Source organism: Photinus pyralis, unplaced genomic scaffold (genome assembly GCF_008802855.1).
Source record: "Photinus pyralis isolate 1611_PpyrPB1 unplaced genomic scaffold, Ppyr1.3 Ppyr1.4_LG2, whole genome shotgun sequence".
In the NCBI taxonomy this organism is placed as follows: domain Eukaryota; kingdom Metazoa; phylum Arthropoda; class Insecta; order Coleoptera; family Lampyridae; genus Photinus; species Photinus pyralis.
In genome coordinates this window covers 39,622,655-39,644,721 of record NW_022170403.1, presented here as the reverse complement: position 1 = coordinate 39,644,721, position 22,067 = coordinate 39,622,655, and the positions used below count along the sequence as shown (strand labels likewise).

General features: G+C 35.7%; 1 protein-coding gene across 1 annotated transcript in view; it reads right to left on the bottom strand.

Moving 5' to 3' along the window:
• Positions 1 to 8,161: 8,161 nt before the first annotated feature.
• The window catches only part of LOC116163996 (Kv channel-interacting protein 1-like), a 109,803-nt gene continuing 95,897 nt past the window's right edge, over positions 8,162 to 22,067 (bottom strand). Inside the window, exons 5-6 of the mRNA XM_031478124.1 lie at positions 12,895 to 13,107; positions 8,162 to 9,427 (exon numbers count right to left, since the gene is read on the bottom strand). Coding sequence (XP_031333984.1) covers positions 9,317 to 9,427; positions 12,895 to 13,107 — 324 coding nt within the window. The 3' untranslated portion in view covers positions 8,162 to 9,316. The remainder of the gene's footprint in view (positions 9,428 to 12,894; positions 13,108 to 22,067) is intronic.

The window sequence follows — 22,067 nt, the reverse complement described above, 5'->3', positions numbered from 1 at the left end:
GATCAAAACTTAACCAAGATCACAACGATAATAAATAGGTGGTACTGAAGTTAACAAATTATTTGAATGTGATAGCAGATAACCCAGAAGGGGCATATTAATTAATACTCCAACGTGTTGCGGAAGTTGTCTGTTTGTTGAGGATCAAAATCCCGATATCAACTCTGAAGATTTCGTTCCTGACAGCCAATGGCCGCTCATTATCAGCAGGTGGAAAATATGTCAAACGTGTTTATAAGCGTCAGGAACCAAGAAAAGTGATGAGGGCGACACTAGTTGTCGGTGAACAATGCACCGGAACCAGATGTGGTACCAACAACACTAGTAAAGACGCAGAAACAAGAGCCGAGATATAGACGAAGATTATAAATGATTGTTTGAGTAGGGGAGAACACCCAGCCAGAGCTGGGTCGAGCGTTCTAAAAAACCGCTCCAGCGACGAGCGCTCTAATGACTAATTGTCTCAAAAATGCTCGCGAGCTGTTTTGTAAAGCCACAGAAGTGACAGAACGTATATCTGTGGTAAAGCGAAACCGCTTGCGAGCGGAGCGGTGTAAAAATAAAAAATCAAGCTCTTGTGTATTTACCCCCACAAATGCACTATTGGTTTTTTCACTTATTCGTTTTTTAACAAAGTATCGCATTATGCGTTTCCATATGACTACTTAATTTGATATTTGTCAATAATTGATTGATTTGGTGAATTTCTTGTTCGTTAAATTGTTCTGCTGAATGCACTCGAGGTTTATGTATTTAAACCGAGTAAATTTGTGTTGTTGCAATTTAAATCTGTTTCCTTTTAGCAATTGGACTCGAAAAACTGTTAACCTAAAAATGCTCCACCTACTAATTGCCAGGCAACAGATTTTCATGACTTAAACAACCCAAATTTACTCGGTAAAATACAAACCTCTTGTGCAATTATTATAAGTGAGTAATGAATTATGTATCTGCGAGACAGTGGTGCATAAAACTAAGAGGAGAGGGATCGTTATATTTCATTTCGATTGTGGAATGTTATGTTGAAGGTGTTTTTAAGAGTAAATACCTACCCAAACCAATCGGAGTGAAAATAATTGGATCTGCCGATGACCTAACAATGTGTTTATCAGTAATCACCTAGAAGGAGCAATCCAAACTTTACAGACACCAATGAGAACGATAAGGGAGTGGATGGGACAAAGAATGCCAGATCAAATCAAAAATCAAACTGACCATACTCATAGGAAAAAGGAGGTTAGGGAAAGTAGACATCGATCTATTTGTACAGAGAACCGTCGCGCAAAAATGTATCAAAATACTGGGGTTCTTAATAAATAGATTTTATTGAGCACGTCAGGATAGTATAGGCTGTGGTCATTGAATAAGCTTAATTTTTTATTTAATGCCACAACATTGAGCGCTTAAAAATATAAACAGAGAAAGGGGGCCTCAAAGAGGCGCTAGTGTGATTCAGTCAATTTATCTGCATGAGGCGGAAGTGTGAGGAGATGCAGTAAAGTGGAGAGTCACTGCTAAATAAAGTCCAAAGGCTGCTTGCGTTGAACTACAGGAAATATTAGTGGTGGTAGGCTACCGGCCCATATAATAGTAATGGCCAGATCCAAAGGACGGAATCAGAAGAAGGTGATGAAGAGGTGTCAGGAAGAATGGAAGCCACAAAAATCATGGACAAGGATACTGATCAAAGACGTAAAATTATTGTTAGGGAGAGACCACGGAGAAGTAAATTTTTATCTAGCCCAGTTCCTGACAGGTCATAACAACAACAGCAGCTGCTTGTACGGAATACAGAGGAACGCCAATGAAGATTGTGAGGATTGTGGGCTTAGGGATGGTAAAAACCATGCGGTGTTCGAATTTGTGAGGTAGAGATCTCAAAGAGAAACACTGAAGGTATAATTTGGACAAATGGACAAGCGATTACCCATGGTAACATCATCGAAAGTATGTACGGGTACGAGGAACGGACATGACTGCAAAAAATTCCAGTACGTTACAATGTAAGGAGTATGGAGGGACGGCAGCCTCCACCGGCAGTATGCCGTAGCAATTCTGGATGGAACGAACAGCGAAACTGGAGGGATGTTTTAGTGGGTAACCATAATACGGAAGTCCCACACCATTAATGAGTGGTGCTTATAAAACTTTTCACCTCCGACAGAAGAAAAATAAATAAATAATCATAGGGATTATTTATTTATTTTTATAAAATTAGACACCCACACTTTTTATAACAATTTATTAGATTCTAAACATAAATAATAATAATCGTTATACATATAGTATCAACAGTTAATATTATATACATATATGTAAAAGGTGGTTTTAAATGATTCGCACAAGTTTCATTTTTCAAAAGTGGTTTTCTTGTTATAGATGCAATACACATCTCCAAAACACCCTTAGTCGGTTGCAAAAATTATCTGTAATTATCATTTAAAATCACAGTAGTATAAAACGTAAGGAGGAATATATCGAGTTAAATCAACGAGTTCAAGATAGGTGGGGGTCGTTTTCGAAAAAGGTGATTCCAAGCACACATTTGAAATTCCATAAATGTAGGCTTAAATAACAATGTATTATCTTAAATTTGGAAACTTGTAACTGCACAAAATTTACTTGTAGGTTGTCTCGGTTTAATCAGTAGACGAAGCCTTAATTCTAACGTTGCGTAATGTGGTAATGTACGTCAGTAATGTTTAAAACATTCTCTTAGAAGCAATTGGAAGATATTAATTAAATTATACCTAACCTTTGAATATTCAAAGACCTAACTTAATTTATGGTTGGCGGGTTAAATATCTCTTCGGTATTGCACACTATTTTAATAGACGCGCTTTTCGTTTTACAAATATTTAATGGGATTGTCCTATGTATTTCTTTAGGCCACTTTTATAGAATGGCAAAAGACGACCTCACTACGGTTTTTATAAACGACGTATCAAAGAGATTAAATCGATAGTAACTTCATATGAGACATTTTTTCTAAATGGTATAGGTTTCTTTGTACGATGTGTCAAAGATTCTCATTTATCTATATTATATTAGGGAGAACAAAAATTGTGTATAAACGAAATAGGAAATTACAGGATTTTTCCAATTTGAGGAACTTGGGATATGAAAAATTGTATCGACTTGTTTCGTGAGTGACAAAATTAAATTATTGAAAATAAAGGTCATAATAGGTACTAATACAGCATCAAAGCCATAAATTCAATCTCTGATTTGCGGACCTACTACCTTAGTTATTTGAATACGTTTTTTAATACACATTTTTAAAACGAAAGTTTATAATGGAAAGTTTACAAAAAAAAGTTTCAAAGTTTGTAATTCGCTACGATTTCGATGGTATGGAACAAAAATAAACAAAGATTTTGTAATAAGTGCAGAGACTAACTAAAGTTTACAACCCTAACAGAGGTACGATTCCCAAATAGTTTACAAAAAATGCTCAAGCACTTATTATTGTTTTGAGTGGGGCCCAATTTAATTTCATTGTCAAGTAAATTTGAAGTATGAATGTTGTGTGTAACAGAAATACCCAATTACGTTTTAAACATTGATAATAAGGATTCTAAAGAACTTTGGTCACATATTACATTCACCTGTGAGTGTTTTTTAAAATCTTTTTCCAAAAAGATCATCCGATACTGTTTGGGTACCTACCTTCGATTATTATATATTTATCAATGGCACTGATTCCACATAAAAACGCTGTATTATGGTATAAGGAATGCCTGGTCAAGCCTTATTCAATCTATTATATTTGCGTACCTATATTGACAACATAATTTCGTTAAATAAATAAAGAAATAGAATTAAATACTATACAATTCTTAAAGAAATAAACACAACGTAAATAATTATAATACACACATCGCTGTCGGTTTGGTTACAATAAGTTTAGCATGGAAAGAGATGTGTATACTGTATAGCAGAAATTGTTTGCATTTGACAGACTGGATTAGGCACAAGTCACAACATACAGACAGAAATGAGTAAATAGGTAAACCATTCTTCCTGATGAACCACAATTGGAATGCGTTTCATCAACGAACATCAGCGAACAACTGAACAATAAAATAAGTACAAAGACAACCCTATTTATACTATTTACAAGTGAAAGTTTACGATAAAGCTCTGATTGCCCCAAAGTGCCTCTTATATCATTATTCATAATAAAGCTTTTGTTTGTACGAAACTCTAAACTTTCATAACAGTCTAAGTCACTTTTACTTAGACAAATATCATTAACTATATGACTGTTTTCAAACATATCTGTGGCAAGGCAAAATGAAACTATTAGAAACAATTTAGGTGGTGGTGTAATAACTAGAGATTCGATAAAACGATAATTCGAAATTAGGATGTCATTGTAGTAGGTATGAATATGCACTAGTGAGTTACCATGACTGTTAAAGTTTGGCCGCCCATCGAATATTGTTTATTGGGGTCCTCTGATCAAATTTGGAAGGGAGGCCGGTAGATCCACCGGTAACTTCCGGTTTGATGACGTCATAAAGTGCGCAATTTCGCTAATTCGGAAAAATGCTTCTATCTCAGTAACCACTTGTCTGATTTTCATGATTTTGGGCTCATTGGAAAGATATTAAAATAAGACAGAACTTTTATGAGAAATGCAAATCGCGTTTCGCGAACGGTTTTCGCGAAATTTGCTAAAATTGGAAAAATTCGCGAATTACTTTTTTTCTTTATGACACAGGTAAAACGTTATTAAAACTTATAACTTACAAATAAACATTTTTTATAACCTGTTTCACCTACGGTTTTTCGCAAAATTTGAAAAAAATTCCTTTTTTATTTGGATACTTGTAAATCACAAAAAACATTTTTGGAATTTGTTTCTTTCTCTTATAAACCTAATAATTCCGGCCAATAAAAATTGCTTCCATTATACTTCCGAGATGTAATCCGTTTTTATAGTACATCAGCCACCCTTATTTTATGTATATAATGTTTAAAAAGTGGACTGCTAATAAAATAATATGCAAGAAAATACAGTAATAAGGAAATATTAATGTAGATTAGAAATATTGAAACAATAAGTTCTGTCCAAATAGTAAATTGTATCTCATAGGTCCCTTATTCTCTTACCCTATTGCATCACAACAGTGTAATATTTTTTTCTCCAACCACCGGAATAAGACGCTATTTTGTCACACTTCTTGGTACAAAAAATGGGCGATTTTGAGAGTCGTCGGTATCACCATGGAAACTGTCCAAAAAGTAGGTACTTTTCGGACTAGTTCAAAAAATAAAAATTTGATTGCTTGGTGGTTTGTTGTCCATATGGGAAGAAGCCTTCGATCTTTCTTTTGCCAGCCATATTCAAGTGCACCTGGATCTGGCGCGCTAATTTCTGCTTTGAAAGCCAATACCCAAATGCTTGCCTATTAGATTGCTCGTCTGCAGTGTAGAAGTAGTGCATTTTTGGTCGGAGGAATCATTTCTGATTTCTGGTTTCGATGGTAAAATAGGCATTAATTTATGTAGTTTCTCCCTCGGTCAATGCATGTAGGTATCAGATGCAAGACGATTTTCGTATCAGCCTCCTCGTGGTCAATCGTATCTAGCATCTCTTTCCCAGGTCCGACCTACTTGACAAATTCGCCATGTGTGATGTATAGACCACCATTCGGAAGATGAAAGCTTGAAATCGCTATTTCGTTTAAATACTTAAACAACTCAATTTTGAAGGCATAGACATGTAGACCAACACTTCGGAATTCGAACATTTGGGCCAATCTTTAGTCGAACACCGCTGCCATGGTCGTTTCTTGTCTCTTCTTTAATAGAATATTCCTAGTATGAGTCCCACACTATGTGTAGTCTGCTTGCTTTCCTCAGCTCATTGTCAATGTATTTTAAAAAACATCTGTTACCGTATTCCTCAAAAGTTGAAGCACCCCGAGAAAGCAGAGCAGAGTGAATGAGAGCACCACCATCTACAATAACTGCATCGTACAGAGAAGGAAGATCTGTCACATCATCGAGAGGCTGTATAGCAATAACCTCTTTATGTGGGCAATCTAGAATATCTGACTTCTTTAGGGGTACATTTTTTCAGAAGAACTAGGGAAGGGATAAATTCTTGCACTTCATGTGCGAAAAACTCATCGATGTATCCTTTCTTTGACTGTGTGGCTACGTACATCTTGCCTAGAACAGACGCAGTTTCTCTTAACATTCCAATTTTTTGTGGTTGTGTTCTCTTCCGCTTTGGTGCTTGGAACAGATGGAAGATATTTTTCTTTATAGAAACATCAATTACTTCAGCCCCATCGATATGACCTCCTTTACGTAAGTTTTGTATTGAATCATCCCATAAATTGAGAAAGAAGGGATGTTGGTAATGTTTTTAAATCCCAAACGTGAATGGGAATTGGTTTAAAAGAGAAAGAAGCAGGTTATAATAATGTTTTGCGTAAGTTAAAAATAAGTATTAATAACGTTTTACCTCTGAAAAGAATAATTCGTGAATTTTTCAAATTTTAGCAAATTTCGCGAAAACCGTTCGCGGAACGCGATTTGCACTTCTCATAAAAGTTCTGTCTTATTTTAGTATCTTTCCAATGAGCCCAAGATCATGAAAATCCTACAAGTGGTTACTGAGATAGAAGCGTTTTTCCGAATTAGCCAAATTGCGAACTTTATGACGTCATCAAACCGGAAGTTACCGGTGCATCCACCGGCCTCCCTTCCAAATTTGGTTAGAGGACCCCAATAAACAATATTCGATGGGCGGCCAAACTTTAACAGCCCTGGTAACTCACTTGGGTTTTTAACATTGTATTCATACCTACTATTGGGGTCAGTGACAAAAGGAATGTAAAGAAATTTGTGCTAAATGCATTTTACTACTGTTCAGGTGATTCTCAATTTGAATTCTACATCAAATGTTTTGCTAAATTTACAGAAACCAAACCATTTTGTATTTAATATTGTCTCATAAGTACAAACCGAAAATTGCGAACTACAACATTAAATAGCACAGTCTTACATTGATTAATAATATACAGATATGTCTAAATTATACTTCTCAACATACCAACTATTTATATCAAAACTACTTAGTGTACATAGCTATCTGATCGAGATCTTTCATACTATAGCTTACGGTGTAATGTGCAACCATTACGAAATTACGATTCACAGCAAATATAGGCTAGATTTAATCTAACTTCTACATCAAAAATTGGCTATCTCTGTAGTTATATTTACGTAACCCGGACGCTTATTTAGGATATAACTTGTATAACTATCTACTTATAGGATTCATAAAAAATCTAAATATTTTATTTATATATCTCTTGATTTATTTTGCAATGAGCATTTTTAAAGCTTTAAATATGCACATTATTCTTTATAATAGTTCTGGGTCGCCTTTTGAAATGGTTGTCTATACAAGCATGCTTCAAATGAAGTATCTTTTAATCATCGCAGTTGCGAAGTGAAATGGTAGAGAAACATTTATACTAACAAAACTAATTGTCAGGTAAACTCCACACTCGACTTTCCGACTATGTTTACCCCTGGAGCCTTTATTTTGAATCCGACGCAAAAAGTCTATGAAACGTTTTTGTAGAGCTCATCAAGACACATTTTTTGTATTTAACATTTTCTGCTATGGTACTTAAGTACTTAGAGAAAAATGCAAATTGAAAAATATAAAAAAAGAAATAGCAAGTAGGACTGTGAAGCAGCTATAATGATGCGGTATAAGTCGCAACCTAATAAATTGTTTTAACGGAGGCTCAGTAGGAACTGCAAATTGAGGAAAGTGCATTCCACTAGCGGCAGTGAGTGAAATAATACGATTACACCCCAATTCAACAGAACTTGGTGGGTAGTGGCAGACGATTGGTCAATCCACGCCCATATTCGTAGAGTTTAGCGCAGACTGATTGATTTCAGTGAGGGGCTAAAATATGGAACAAATTCGTTTAAAAATCAGGTGTTCGGTTAAAAAAAAATCTCGCGCACGTCTTTCATAATTTTTTCTTGCGAATTTTTTGCACTAAAGAGAAAATATACAGGGTGCAAAGTAAATTTTGATACCAAAGTTCATTTTTTAAATGGAACAGTATTTTCTAAAATCCATTTTCGAATTATGTCAATTTCTACGCATAATAAAAATAATTAGAAAATGGAAAATGGATTTTAAAAATACTGCTTCATTTAAACTTTGGTATGATACTTTTTTACGCACCCTGTATATTTTCTCTATAGTGCAAAAAAAGATGACAGACGTGTGTGAGCATTTTTTTAAACCCAACACCTGATTTTTAAATGAATTTGTTCCATATTTTAGCCGCTCACTATTTTCATGGAGAATGTTATGCTCCTATATTTTGGAAGGAGTTGCAACTGTGATTTTTAAAAAAATTTTTAAGTTGGTAACGATGCAGTAATACAAAACGATCGGGTTTCCATCTCCTTAGTTTAATTGCAAGTTTATAGCAGAAGTCGATTTCATTCTTGGACGGACAATTTAACAAGCGATCTTATTTCACGAATTAATGTATGTTAATACCAACGTAAGAGAATTAATTTAGAATAATGCCAAAAATGGGTGGCGAATTACAACAGGGTACCCAGAAATATTGTAACCTTATTTAAAGCAGCTTTTGAGCGTATTGTCAATTTAGACAACGAGATGTGTAAGTATATCGTAACAATATAATTAAATTAAACCTATGATTAGAATGCTGCAGTCAAAAGCTATGGTAGATTCAAAGGCAATTGAAAACGTCCAAACAAAAATTGTTTACCATAATGTTGCTCAGCTGCCCTTTTAGTTCATAAGTTTAATATCACTAACATTATTTAAAATACATTTATCTAATTGATTAACAACAATTTTTATAAAAATCTTGGTACAAATATAAAACAATCGGTGTAGAACAAATAGATCTAGACTACAGTCTATCAATAATAAACATACCCAGGGCGGTATTTTAGAAGTGAGTATTAATACCACTTAATTTTTTAAGTTTATTAATAGTAGATACGTTAACATTTCCTTTTTGTACAATTCCAAAATAGTGGTACCTATTAACAAAAAACGAGGTGATATGCAAACCGCATCCTTAAGAAATCGCATTCGTTCCACACCGTAGTTTCACCTCTAATAAATATATTCTTAGAAAGTTATCACTTCATTTTTTTTGAGAACTCGATACTTTATATAAGTATATTATATAAGAAGTCATTGGTCGATGAAAAAAGTGTCTTTGGCGCCGGCGGCCGTTCAACTCCAAGAGGCTGGTGGACGAACGCCGACGGGCGATCGTCAGATAGATGAATCGAATACATTCATTGAAGAAGATATATCCTCGTCCTTTTGACAGCATTCCAAAAATTCGTCCAGTGTTACCACCCCGTCTCTATTTTTATCCATTTTCTAAAATAAAGAAAATTTCAGTGAACTTATCGTGTTTTCTATTAGAGAACAGTTCAGATTTTTTAAGCAACGTAACCGACAACTTGGAAGTAGTGGAGTGGGTGCTCTACTATGTCGCTGACGGTCCCTAGGACAGGTTCCGACATTGATGGTTGCAAGTGTGTAGTGACTTGTTGGAGTAGGCTTGGATAAATAAAATATAAAAAAATGTTAAAAGAAATAGAAATTTTGAATTCGGTCGAGCAGCTTTTCCAAAATTCTCATTTTTCATGTTCTAATTTCGGATCATATCGAAAGATATTTTGTCATCACGAGTTTAATGGTGGCAAAAGGGTTATGGGTCTTAGAAGTAGATGTGGCCACGATTATACTAAAAGTTTGAACAACTGTCCCGAGCGACATCCCACTCATAGACGTGAAAATAGTGCAGCTTCCTTTACGACCGCGCTTGCGAAGGGGTTTAATGGGCGTTGTATAGGAGTGGTTGGTTTTCTCGACGAAAGGAGTTAGTGCTGAGATGTGATACGGGCCCAATGGTATACCGGTGTCTTGATTGATGTTATTTGGAACGTGTAAGGGAATACATGATCCACAATCACGCAAGACCCGTCTCGTTTGGGGGCAAACTTGGCGATGTACGCGTTTTTTTTGCGTTACTGAGAATATGTGTTTTTACAAGTACTTTATATCCGATCTGGTAATTTGGACCAGGCCCGAGATCCGCATTCCTGGTCTGCAGTAGCGATGACTGATCTTCTGTAGCGTTTTTTCTACCCCATAATGATGAGCGAGAGAAGAGTGGTGGTACTCATGAAGGATTTTTCGAACCTGTGACGTCCGAACGATTTGTTGAGTCTCTTCGTTTTCACTATCGGGAGAAGAACGGAAAAAATGTCACTAATCATTACATATCCGCGTTCTGAGCAATTAGCAGCCTTGACAGGGTCACCAGTAGCCCATAAGGCCTTTGCAATGTTTACCAAATCTGAATCTTCTAATTTTAATTCCCTAATTCTGCCACCATCTGCCACTGGAAGATCCACCATCGTGGTACACATATTATATCGGTAACTCAATTTTCTGCACGCGGAGCGCGGGATAATGTATCAGCGATCGCGTTGTACTTTCCGGGGGTGTACTCTATGCCAAGATCGTAGGTCTGCAGCGACAAAAATCAACGTGCCAATCGGCCAGTTAGCAACGTGGTGGTCGTTTACAATCTTGATTTTTCAAGTATCCGCGAAACTTCTCACACGCCCATACCATCACACATTCCGCATACTCGATAGGTTTTTTATTTGGTGACTTCCCCTGGAGTAAATCAACCTCGACAGCAAAGAAACTTGCATCGGTTCTTACTATAAAAGGCGTTTAGTGGTTTGCCTGTCTCAATATGGAAGTGCCTCAACCCAAACAGCATTCGCTTAAAACGAAAATTTCCGAAAGGTGACGTGAAAGCCGTCTTATCGCGGTCTTCTTTCAAAATCCAAAACCATGGGTACAGCAAATGGAGATTCGCATGATTCGATGTGCCTGCTGCTTCTAAAATCATCATTTTCCAGGTAACTGTATGCCGGGTGGTAGAGCAATCGTCGTCTCCTCGGTTAGTTTACCAGCATGCTCTGCATATGGGGTGATCTCGAGTCTTTCCGCAAAGACATCCGCAAATTCATAAATGATGCGACCACGTTCGATAGTGTTCAGCGTCTCACCTCTGGTGTTCCGAGTGACAGATCAGATTTTTGTACCGCGTCCACACAGATAGAATGCGAAGCTTCCTCCGAAAAAAACCCGCACTGGTTTCCTGGGCCATCTCAAAAGTACCAGTTGTTTTGTGAAGGGTCTAATATTATGCTCGCATTTCGAATGAAATCTACACCCGACAACGCGCAACTGTTCGTGAGGTCGAGGATTGCGAGAAGGACGTTAATATCTTCCGTGACTGAAGTTCAGTCGTTACGCGGAACTGCTTTGCGTTGACATTTCACATTACGTTCATTCCCATCAGCAAGTTTGATTGTCAAATGTTCATCCTCATAGAGCCCCGCAAGGGACATTAAAAGTTTGTACCTGATTTGATTTGGCTGATGCAAACGGATTTTGATTGAAAAATGAAGCGCGTGGTGTCATGGTGTCTAATACTCGTATACGAAAGTTAACAGCAATCATTACCGAAATGATGATTTCGTCAGTACAAATTTTTATGTAAGCCAACAATTGTACCTACTTACCTACGGCTATCCGCATTTCGGTGTTGTTGTAGTTTTTTTAGTTTTTCACTTAGTACCTTTGAGGTTCATCATTCATTTAACATTAGTTATCTGTTAATGTGAAAGCACTATAATTGGGCCCCAATTATAACCGATGCGTTTTTAATAATGTTTATTTTCTACACATTGAATTATTTGATATGAAAAATCATGCATCACAACAGAATAAACAAAAAACAAAACTTATGTAGCTTATTAGTTGTCTGTGGAGTTACAGAGAAACATTACAGCACGCTAAAAAACGTCTTGATATTCTTGATATGAAAGGCATTGGTAATTATTTTAGGTGGCGAGAAATCACGAGCGTCGAGGAAAATATCAATTCTATAGTGAAAATCATCTGAAAAGGTTTATAACTAACTCCACATGAAATAGTATGGACGAAACGTAATAGTAGTAGGACGTTGTCATTGCACTCAACACAAATGGCCAAATGGCGTAGGGCTAAAATTGATTTGCGCCTGCTCACAACTTTTCGGAAAGGCAGTGTATATTCGAAAATACTCGCGATTTCCATCATAAAATCTTTTTTCTCCAACCACCTGAATAAGACGCTATTTTGTCACACTTTTTGGTACAAAAAATGGGCGATTTCGGGAGTCATCGGTATCACCATAATAACTGTCCAAAAAGTAGATACTTTTCGGACTAGTCCATAAAGTAATTTGACCTTGAAGACGAATGTTAACCAATCACAAAATTACAAATAGTTGTCATGTACTTGTCATTCACAACATGACTTGGGATGTCTCTTTAACAAAAACTGTAAACATGTCTATTTTTATATTAATCCACTCGTCGTCCACCAACACCCCTCGTCGTCCCGAAAATGCGCATTTTTCGTACTTATGAAACAAATAACTATTTTATTCTCCGCCAATTTTACGAAATACAAATTTTGGGACCTTTGGAAACGTAGTTCCCAAACTAAACAATTTGGATCTTTGGCTTATTAAAAAAATGTAAACATTCGCTAATTTTCTGTAACGTGTCATCTACGTTGTCTTGACAGAGCTATTTCGGTGGTACGAGTGTTCTATTGCAAAAATTTATTGCGCTAAGAGAAAAGTAACATCTCAAAGAAGCGGATGATGTTACAGGACTCGCGATACATAAATGAGACATGAAATAACATTTGTTAAAATATAGAACACTAAATGGAGAAAAAATATTGTGGTAATGTGTGTGAATACTTACGCTAAATAACATGTCTACTTTTTCTTTAACGGTATCGTCTTCTATACAGGGTTCGGAAACCTTGCCCATAAGATCATACACGGCGGTCACGATGTCGGTCATTTCGTCTCTAGTAATACAACCATCCCTATTGATATCATATAAGTTGAAGGCCCATCTGATTTTCTCGTCCAAAGATCCTCTTGATAAAACGGAAAGACTTTGTACAAAATTCTGAAAAAAAAACGGAGATTAGGCAGTGACTTTTCTTCATGAAATATGAACAATTGGGGGGATTATTTGTGCAGCGGGATATGCATATCAATGCGGCGATTCGCATGCGTTATACTTGCATATCCCGTGTCCGTCCCGCTCCCGTTCGCGCATTCCCGCGTTGGTTTGAGTGGATCTTTATCGAGTTCTCCCGCTTGCGTTTTACAAGCAACACAGCCAAGTTCTATGATAAATCCTTTTGTTTCACAACGATAACCAGTAGCAATGTTGTGTCAGGGCATTTCGAAGTCACATGTCCTAATTTTGGGCAATTCCAGCATGAAAACGTCGTAAATTCCCTTGGCAAAGTACATACAGAAATAATGACGATAAGACCTATTTTACCCAAATAAAATGTAAGTAATTTTTCTTTAGTTATGGTGACGGGTTCTCGTTCAGATGTTTGGTGAGTGAGTGCAAACATGCTTTTTTATGATCGCAAAATAAATATCCATACGCCCCGATGGACCTTGAATTTGGGACTTGATATTTTAAAGATATTATGATACTGCGGATGAAAAAATGTTTCTCGTGTTCTTCCCAAGAATGATCGGGCGATCACAAAATGAATTTACGCCATTTAAGGTATCAGCGGACCCATACCCACAAAACTTTTATCTCCATGTAAAAACAGGAGTCGCCCGAACCAAAAGAGATTTAGGCGTGGAAGCTCCAACTTTCTTGAGGTACCTATTTACTCATTGTATAATGAGACTTGAGATTTGTCGAAGACTGTCAATTTGGCATTTGAATAGCTCGTTAAATTGAAGTGCTTTCAAGTAAAGGATATTGCGAAGACATTCGATGTATTTACATATCGCAAATGTTGAATAAAATCCTACTTAACGAGTATATTAAACTAAGGGACCTGGAAATAACTTTCAAAAATAGAATGCCGGAAAAATGAAATGACACAACGTAAGAAGTAAGGTCCTGACGGTAACATCACAGATTTGAGTGTTTAAATCTGTGGTAACATCTAGGAAGTCTCAATCTAGGTCACGGATTATTATACACCATGGTCTACTCTAGGTCTTTGAATTTTTATATTCAAAGTCTAGGTGAAGTCGAGTGACAGTGGGAGTGTGTTTATTTAAGTTATCGCAGGATCTAAATTTCAACTAAAAGAAGATATAAATATGGGCATGCCATAAATTACTCTGGTGAACTACCCTTGAAGTATCAAGTAAGTGATGCATTTCATACCGATTTTGCATCTAGTTTTACAAATATTTTGAAAACCATGAAAATATATATCAGTTAAATTGTCAGTGCTCTGACATCTACGGTCAAATTTATATTTATTACTAAAAAATAATACAATGAGTATTTGCCGTTAGGAAAGACTACTGGCTATCGGCACCAAATTCATCTAACAATCGAAAAATGCAACTTTGCCCATAGCCCAAAAACAAAAGATTGTAGGCCAGTTTGTTTTTCAACATCGAGTTTATCTCAAAAAAATTCATTCAGACTGCGAGGTCAATTTTTCTTATCACTTACAGTTTAACAGTTAACTGCCCATACCCAGTAGTTTATTGTTAACGTTTATTACTAAAGCTTTGATTTTTCAGATGTTGGCCCTTCGGTTGAAAGTTGTAATTACACATTTTATACGGGGTGTCAATTTTAAAACTTGCAGTCGACCATCTTTCCAAACTAAAGAAGATATTATGAGTGACAACCCCCCACATCCCTTAACCCCCAGCCCCCCTCTTCAAAAATACTAAATGGCAACCCCATACTTGTGACACATCGTCGGAAAGCTACAGAAAAATGCTTTCCAGTGGTACCAATAAAGTCAATATTCATTAAGACAATTTCACAAAAATTTAATAATTAGCAAAAAAAAACCCTGAATGTTGACTTTGAGGGATTTATGGCAAATTGGCCAAGAACTTCAGCCTGAGCTGCTTCATTAAGCAATCTTGGTTGCTTTCTTTTTTTATTGATAACAGATCCCGCTTCTTCGAATTTAGTGACCAAATCTTGAAGGCATGGCTTACATTTCTCCCGGAATGTCTCTCATTAAACGTTCTAGCTGTTCTAAAAGATGTTTCGGAGTCATAAATGAATATTATTTCCACACATTCAGCTGTACTGTAAGTCAATAAAAAAAGAAAGCTACCAAGATTGCTTAATGAAGCAGCTCAGGTTGAAGTTCTTGCCCAATTTGCCATATAAATCTCTCAATGTAAACATTTAGTTTTTTGGATAATTATTAAATTTTTGTTCAATTGTCTTAATGAATATTGACTTTATTGGTACCACTGGAAAGCATTTTTCAGTACCTAGCTTTCCAACGATGTGTCACAAGGAGGTTGTCACTCATAACGTCATTCTGAATCCCCCTCGATACCCCCGAAACGGTTTTGCGCGATTTTCAATATCCTCTTTAGTTTGGAAAAAATGGCCGACTGCAAGTTTTAAAATTGACACCATATACATAATATGTATAAAGAACGTGTTCTAGAAAACGGTATCATTACTAATAATTAGCTCACCCCCTTGTAACCTAACACAAAGCAGAGGAGATAAGGGAAATGACGATCCACAACGGTAGAGGTCGTATAAGTTGTGTTTTATCTCTTTTAAAGATTCGAAGCGCAATTGGTAACGTTTGAACATGAACCCTTAAAAATGTCAATGAGATTTGCCTCTTGTTACATTACTGGGTTTCATAAACCGTGACTTTCCTAGTCCTACGTGACGCCTAGCAACCAGTGCACGACCTCGAGGGAGACACCAACGAGGTTTTTCGCTTTTTCACAGTTATCAGTCCTTTGACGACACGATACGATGGTGTTTCATTCCTCGTAGTTATTGAAGAGCCATGTCAGTTGGAGACTGTGGAAAGAAGAAAAAAAGCGAAACACCAAAAGAAAAAGAGTAACAACAGTTGTACATTTTCCCAGAATATAAAAAACTAACGACAACGCGTTCTTTCATGCGCTGAATTCGTTATTACCTACTTTTGCATTTTTAATGAATGCACAAATGCAACAAGATAGTTCGTGCTGCAAGGATAGGTACTTAAACGTTATTCATAACCAAAATTTTTAAACGTACAGTACCTACCAGTTTATAATATGTGTATAAAATACTTATATTTCTGGAAATAACATAATCCCTGCAATTGGCCAAGAAATCGTTAGTTCTATAGAGCCATGAAACATTTTCCCATTGGTCACAGTTCATTAAGTTTGAATCTTTCAGTGAAGTCGGTGAAGCAAAAAAAGTATCCGAAATTTAAAACAAAAGGTCATTCTATACATAGAATGGCATAGTACAAGCTACAAAAGAGTCAGTCGTCCTATTCTCAGAAACGATAACAATTGAGAACGAAATAATGTTACTTTATATTTACAAGGGAAACGTAGGATGTTGTTTTGAAAAGTATGGTGATCATTTTCTAGTTGTTTGAGTACCTATCCAGCCAGCCTTGCAATAGCTGTACCAAATTATTCATAGCCTAGTCGCAATTCTCGCATGTACACGCAATGTACAGGGTGTAAATCGAAAAGTGGAACATAGGCGTTTAACATTGGAAATTACCTTTTCTTTGCGCAAACGTTTCCTAATTATTTTACGCAAAAATACTTCAAATAAAAATTATAGAGATATAAATTCTGCATCTAAATCATCATCATAAACGATTATTCTACCTCTTCTTGTACGCGAAAAAATTAATTATAAAGATTCTGTTCTGACGAGTTTTTAGTGTAAGTAGCAATGGACTATGATAATAGTACATTATACCGGGTGGTGCCTAGCGCGACGCAGCATAGGGATTTCAATGGTAATTTCTTTATAGTCAATTACTAGCTCCCCTAATTATTTTAGAGCAAAAGTCTAAATACGTTTTTTTAGAGAAAAAAATACTGCATCTGTTCATACAATTACCATAGTGTAAGACTTTACACTAAGCTATTACTTATAATTTTCCGTTTTTCAAAACCGTAGAAATCGACAAAATAAAAAGGTTCATTTTACAATAAATCAAATATGCCTTGGAATTACCTAAAAAAACAGCTATCACGTTTCATTATTTGCCTTTGACGTATATTAAATTTATCTGGAAATTTATACTTGTTTATAACAAGTAAGTTAAAGAACTGCAAGTGCAATAACATTCAAAATGTCCGTGTCAAAACCATTAGGAAAACGACAATCCATTCAACGTTTTGGCTGCGCAGTAGCGGAAAATCCGAATATAAGTTTAGGAACAAATCTTCTTCAAATCAGTTTTTTTTCTTCGATTATGTAGGTACTCTGATTACGGAAAATGATAAACAAATAGTATCTGATGCAGATGCAGCATACATTCTCTAAATAGTTATTTGTATCACAAGTCCAGAAAATGGATGTTTGCGAGTGTGAGTAAGGTTGCAGGCCGAAGCGGAGCTGAGGCCTGCAATACGAATACTCGCAAAACATTTTTATGGACGTGTAATACACAACATTTTTTGTGTCGAAGTAAAAAATTTGAGGGAACAACGTTCATTTTAAAATTTATATTTCTACCTCGTATAATATTATAAGCCGTCATACTTGCATTCAAATTTCCAATATTTCGATGTTATGTTGGTAGCACAGACAGTTGGCAGTTGGTAGCACAAGCATGTCAATTCACAAATCACAACCGATATTTACCAGTGTTTATTACACATTAATTGTGATTAAATGAATAAACAAAGCATTTACGTTAATTTAATTATTATTACAAATTTCTAAAACGCTTAGCCCAGTCTTAAGAAGTTCATAACATTTAAAAGAAGCTGCGCTAAAACTAATAAGTAGTAAGTTGATTTCAATGGGAAACATAACCTTGAAATTTATTTCAATTTCAGCTAGTGCTTACGGCTTACACCTATTTTGGGAATTGGGTTGCAATGTTTTCATTTGCAAATTGATTTATCATATTAATTGCATTACATATAAGAATGATAACAAGTTTGTTTGGATATCTACTTCTCGTTGGCTTTCGATTACGAGGAGAGCAGCAAGAGGGCCGATGATTGCTTCGTGCAAATCTACAATTTGGTGTATGCAGTGTCGTTTGATTATTATGATCCTACTACACGGAAGTAACTGATGTCCGAAATTTTCATCATAGATATGAGCATAGATATCGACAAGAAACCGTTTTCATATGTGTACACCTCCTTTTCGGAAACTGTCATCTTCAGAGAAATATACTTGCTTGTAGATATATAATTTATGGAATAATGTATACAGTTTAATGTTAACAATGGCAGAAATAATAATAATTACAAATCATATAGTGTCGTTACTCTTCATCCGTTTAGTGTTGTGCTTTTTGACTGTGTTAATTTAAATGCGAAACCATTTGTTGGCATTCCTGGCATCGAGTGTGGAACTTAGACCATATAGTACATGGACTGCTAATTGTAACTAAAATATGGTCAAGGACATCGCCTGGGTATGTGAGTTTCAGGGTAAACGAGCCTGGCCGAAATTGTCCGATGAGACACGATTTGAGATTGTCAACCTATAAATTAACAAATGTCAATTAATTAATCACCTATATATCGCAAAAAAAGCAAACCTGTTCTTATTTGTGGACGTATAGAAGATAATCAAGAGTATTTAAAGCTTCCCGTACTACGCGGTTACCATAAAAGCTACTCTACGCAATCCGAGTGGTGTTTATACGACTCTAGGTTACCCTGATATTCACATACCCACGACTACAGTGCCCTCTATCCGTGACCACCCATTTTGTATTAAAAGCATAGGGCTAATAGCAGTCCATGTACTATATGGTCTAAGGTGTGGAAGTAGGTAAACTTCAATTTCCTATATTTTCAATTAGCTCTCTGTTTTTTGTCATAAACCGTAAGTTTACCATCGGTAAACATGTACAAATGTCATAACTGCACTAAAGGAAAACTTGTAAGTGAAACTTACAATTCTTGATTAGGGTACTTACCTACCGCATTTACATATACGTATTACTATGTTACCAAGCCATAAAGTGCTTAAAATGGAATTTGCACAAAAAATATGCCTATCATTTAACAATTTAATTTAAATTTAGAACTGTCATTGCAAATTAAATCAGTACCACCAACCAATTTTTAGTGATATTTTTTCCGGCCTAGGCCAGCAAATCATAACTTTCTGGACTAATTTGGCTACAGAAAACAAAGCTTTGAAGCAGGGAGACACAAAAAAAACATTACCCTAAGATGCCTTTTATTGCGTCGGTTAGTTGAAACAGAATTAAATATGGAAATAGTTCGACGTCAAACAACGATAACTTAGATGCGATGCGCTTGTAGTTTGTTAAAAGATTCCAAAGCATCACTGATTTATAAAAATGTAATTTTTTATTTTGTCGATTTCTACGGTTTTTTAAAAATGGAAAATTATAACTAAAAGTATGAACGTTTGCGCAAAGAAAAAGTAATTTCCCATGTTAAACGCCTATGTTCCACTTTTCGATTTACACCCTGTACAAGACTTAACGTGTGTTATTGCCAACTTTCAAACTTATTATTACGCCCGTGTGGCGTAGTGATCGTAACTCTGAATTACGGGGACGCAAAAAGGGTACGAGATTACGGGTTATGGTTTCTGTGAAAAGTAAATGCAGTGGGCAAATTTGGCGGTTAGTATGGGGTAACCCTTAAACTGTAAGTGATAAGAAAAAAATGACCTCTCAGTCTGGAATTTTTTGCAGTAGGTAGCCTATAACTTGAAGGTGCGCCAGACGGCGATCAAATTTCGCTGTCTAAATTGGAGGTCCCCCCACGAATTATTTCCTGAGATGCTGTTTTTGAAAGTAAAATGTGCATAACTTCACAATGCTGTTGGTTTTACCCTTGGCATCACTTCCCATAAAGATTGTAGTGGAAATAATGGTAGAATTACATATAGACCAATCACCAACATTGGATTATTTTGCATGTATAATATATTAGAATATGTCAATTGGGAGTTTATCAGTGACGAACGAATTGATTCCGAGACTAAATTCGATATGTTTGTAAAACTTTTCTCAGAGACTATTGTTACCACTTTTCCTCTAAAGTGTAGGCTTGCAACTTCTACTTCCAGGGAAGTAAACTGGTTTACTGATAGCTTAAAGCAACTACGTTCAACACTGCAACTCTGTAGTGATATGCTTAAATCTAATTCATCTCTAGTCACAAAGGAGATGCTCAGAAATGTGAAATTGAGATACAAAAATGAATTATCAAAAGCGAAAAAGATGACAAATGATAAATTCATAAAAAACTCTAAAAATAAGGTAGCAAAGGTGGCAAATCATTAAAGGCAAGAACACAGCAAAATTTGAACCACGCGCTGAACTGAATTGTAACATTTTTAATGACTATTTCATTGACTCAATTGATAACATTGTTAACAATATTCCAATAGATCATGATATAGATCCTTTAGATTTTATGGAATTGAGCCATTTTACCTTTAGCTTTAAAGAAGTGGGCTTTAGTACAATTAGGGAGTGTATCGATCGACTAAGAAATAGCTGTAGCAAAGATCCTTATGACATTACTGTAAAAATTGTGAAGTCAATGAAGGATGTTATACTATATCCATTGACAAAGTTAATTAATAAATGTATTGCGAGTGGTACGTTTCCTTCCGTATTAAAAATTTCTAAAGTAGTACCAATTTTTAAAAAAGGTTGCTTGTCTGATCCCTATAACTATAGAGCTATTTCTTTGACGCCCGTGTTTAGCAAAATTTTTGAATCTGTTTTAAAACTTCAAATGGAAACTTATTTCGAGGATCATCATATAATTAGTCAATCGCAATTTGGGTTTAGAAAAGGGAAGTCTACTGCTCTGGCTGTGAGTAATTTAGCAAGAACAGTTATGAAAGGATTTGAAAATAAAAAATACATTAGTTTAGCAGGTCTTGATTTTACCAAAGCATTTGACTGCGTATCACATAAAATCTTAATCGATAAACTAAGAAATTATGGTTTTGGAAACAAAAGTGCACAGTTAATCCACTCTTATTTATCAAATAGACAACAGTATGTAATTTACGATAATGGTGTTTCAAAATTGTCACAATTAAAGCACGGTGTGCCACATGGATCTGTTTTGGGGCCCATCTTGTTCCTTATATATATTAATTATCTTCCCCATTGTGACCTATACACCGACCACATTATGTTTGCTGATGACACTTCTCTTATTAAACAATGTGATAGTGAAGAAGAAATCAATGAGTGCATGAAGTTAGCTATAGGAAGAGTTGATAAATGGGTAAAATCAAACAGATTATCTTTAAATGCATCAAAGACACAAACCATGACACTGACGCTAAGGAAACAAAAAATTATCAATCAAAATTCAGATTTTAGGATATTGGGAGTAACGTTAGATCCACATCTGACTTGGAACAGACATGTAGCTATTCAAAGTGCTAAATTATCTAAAGCTATATTTGTTATCAGGAATCTTAAAAGAGTTGCTTCAATGGAAACTGTAATTACAGCCTATTATGGCATTTTTCATTCAATTTTATCATATGCAATTCTTGCATGGGGCCATTCGAAACATGCAAATACTTTATTTGCCTTACAACGGAAGTGTATCCGAATAATAAAAAATATCAAGTACAGAGAGTGCTGTAGGAGTGGATTTGTTGAGCTAGGTATCTTGACACTCCCTTGTACATATATACTTCAATGCCTACTCTATATTAAAGAGAACATAGTTTCACAAACTGTAAAACAGGATTTGCATAGTTATAACACAAGGAACAAAGAACACATTTACATAACTTTTCATAGGCTCAATAAAACAAAGGATGGCGTATCATATTATGGGATGAAGTTTAATAATGCATTACCCACGAAAACTAAAAACTTAGATTCACTATCATTCAAAGCTAGTGTAAAGGAATATTTAAAACGTCGA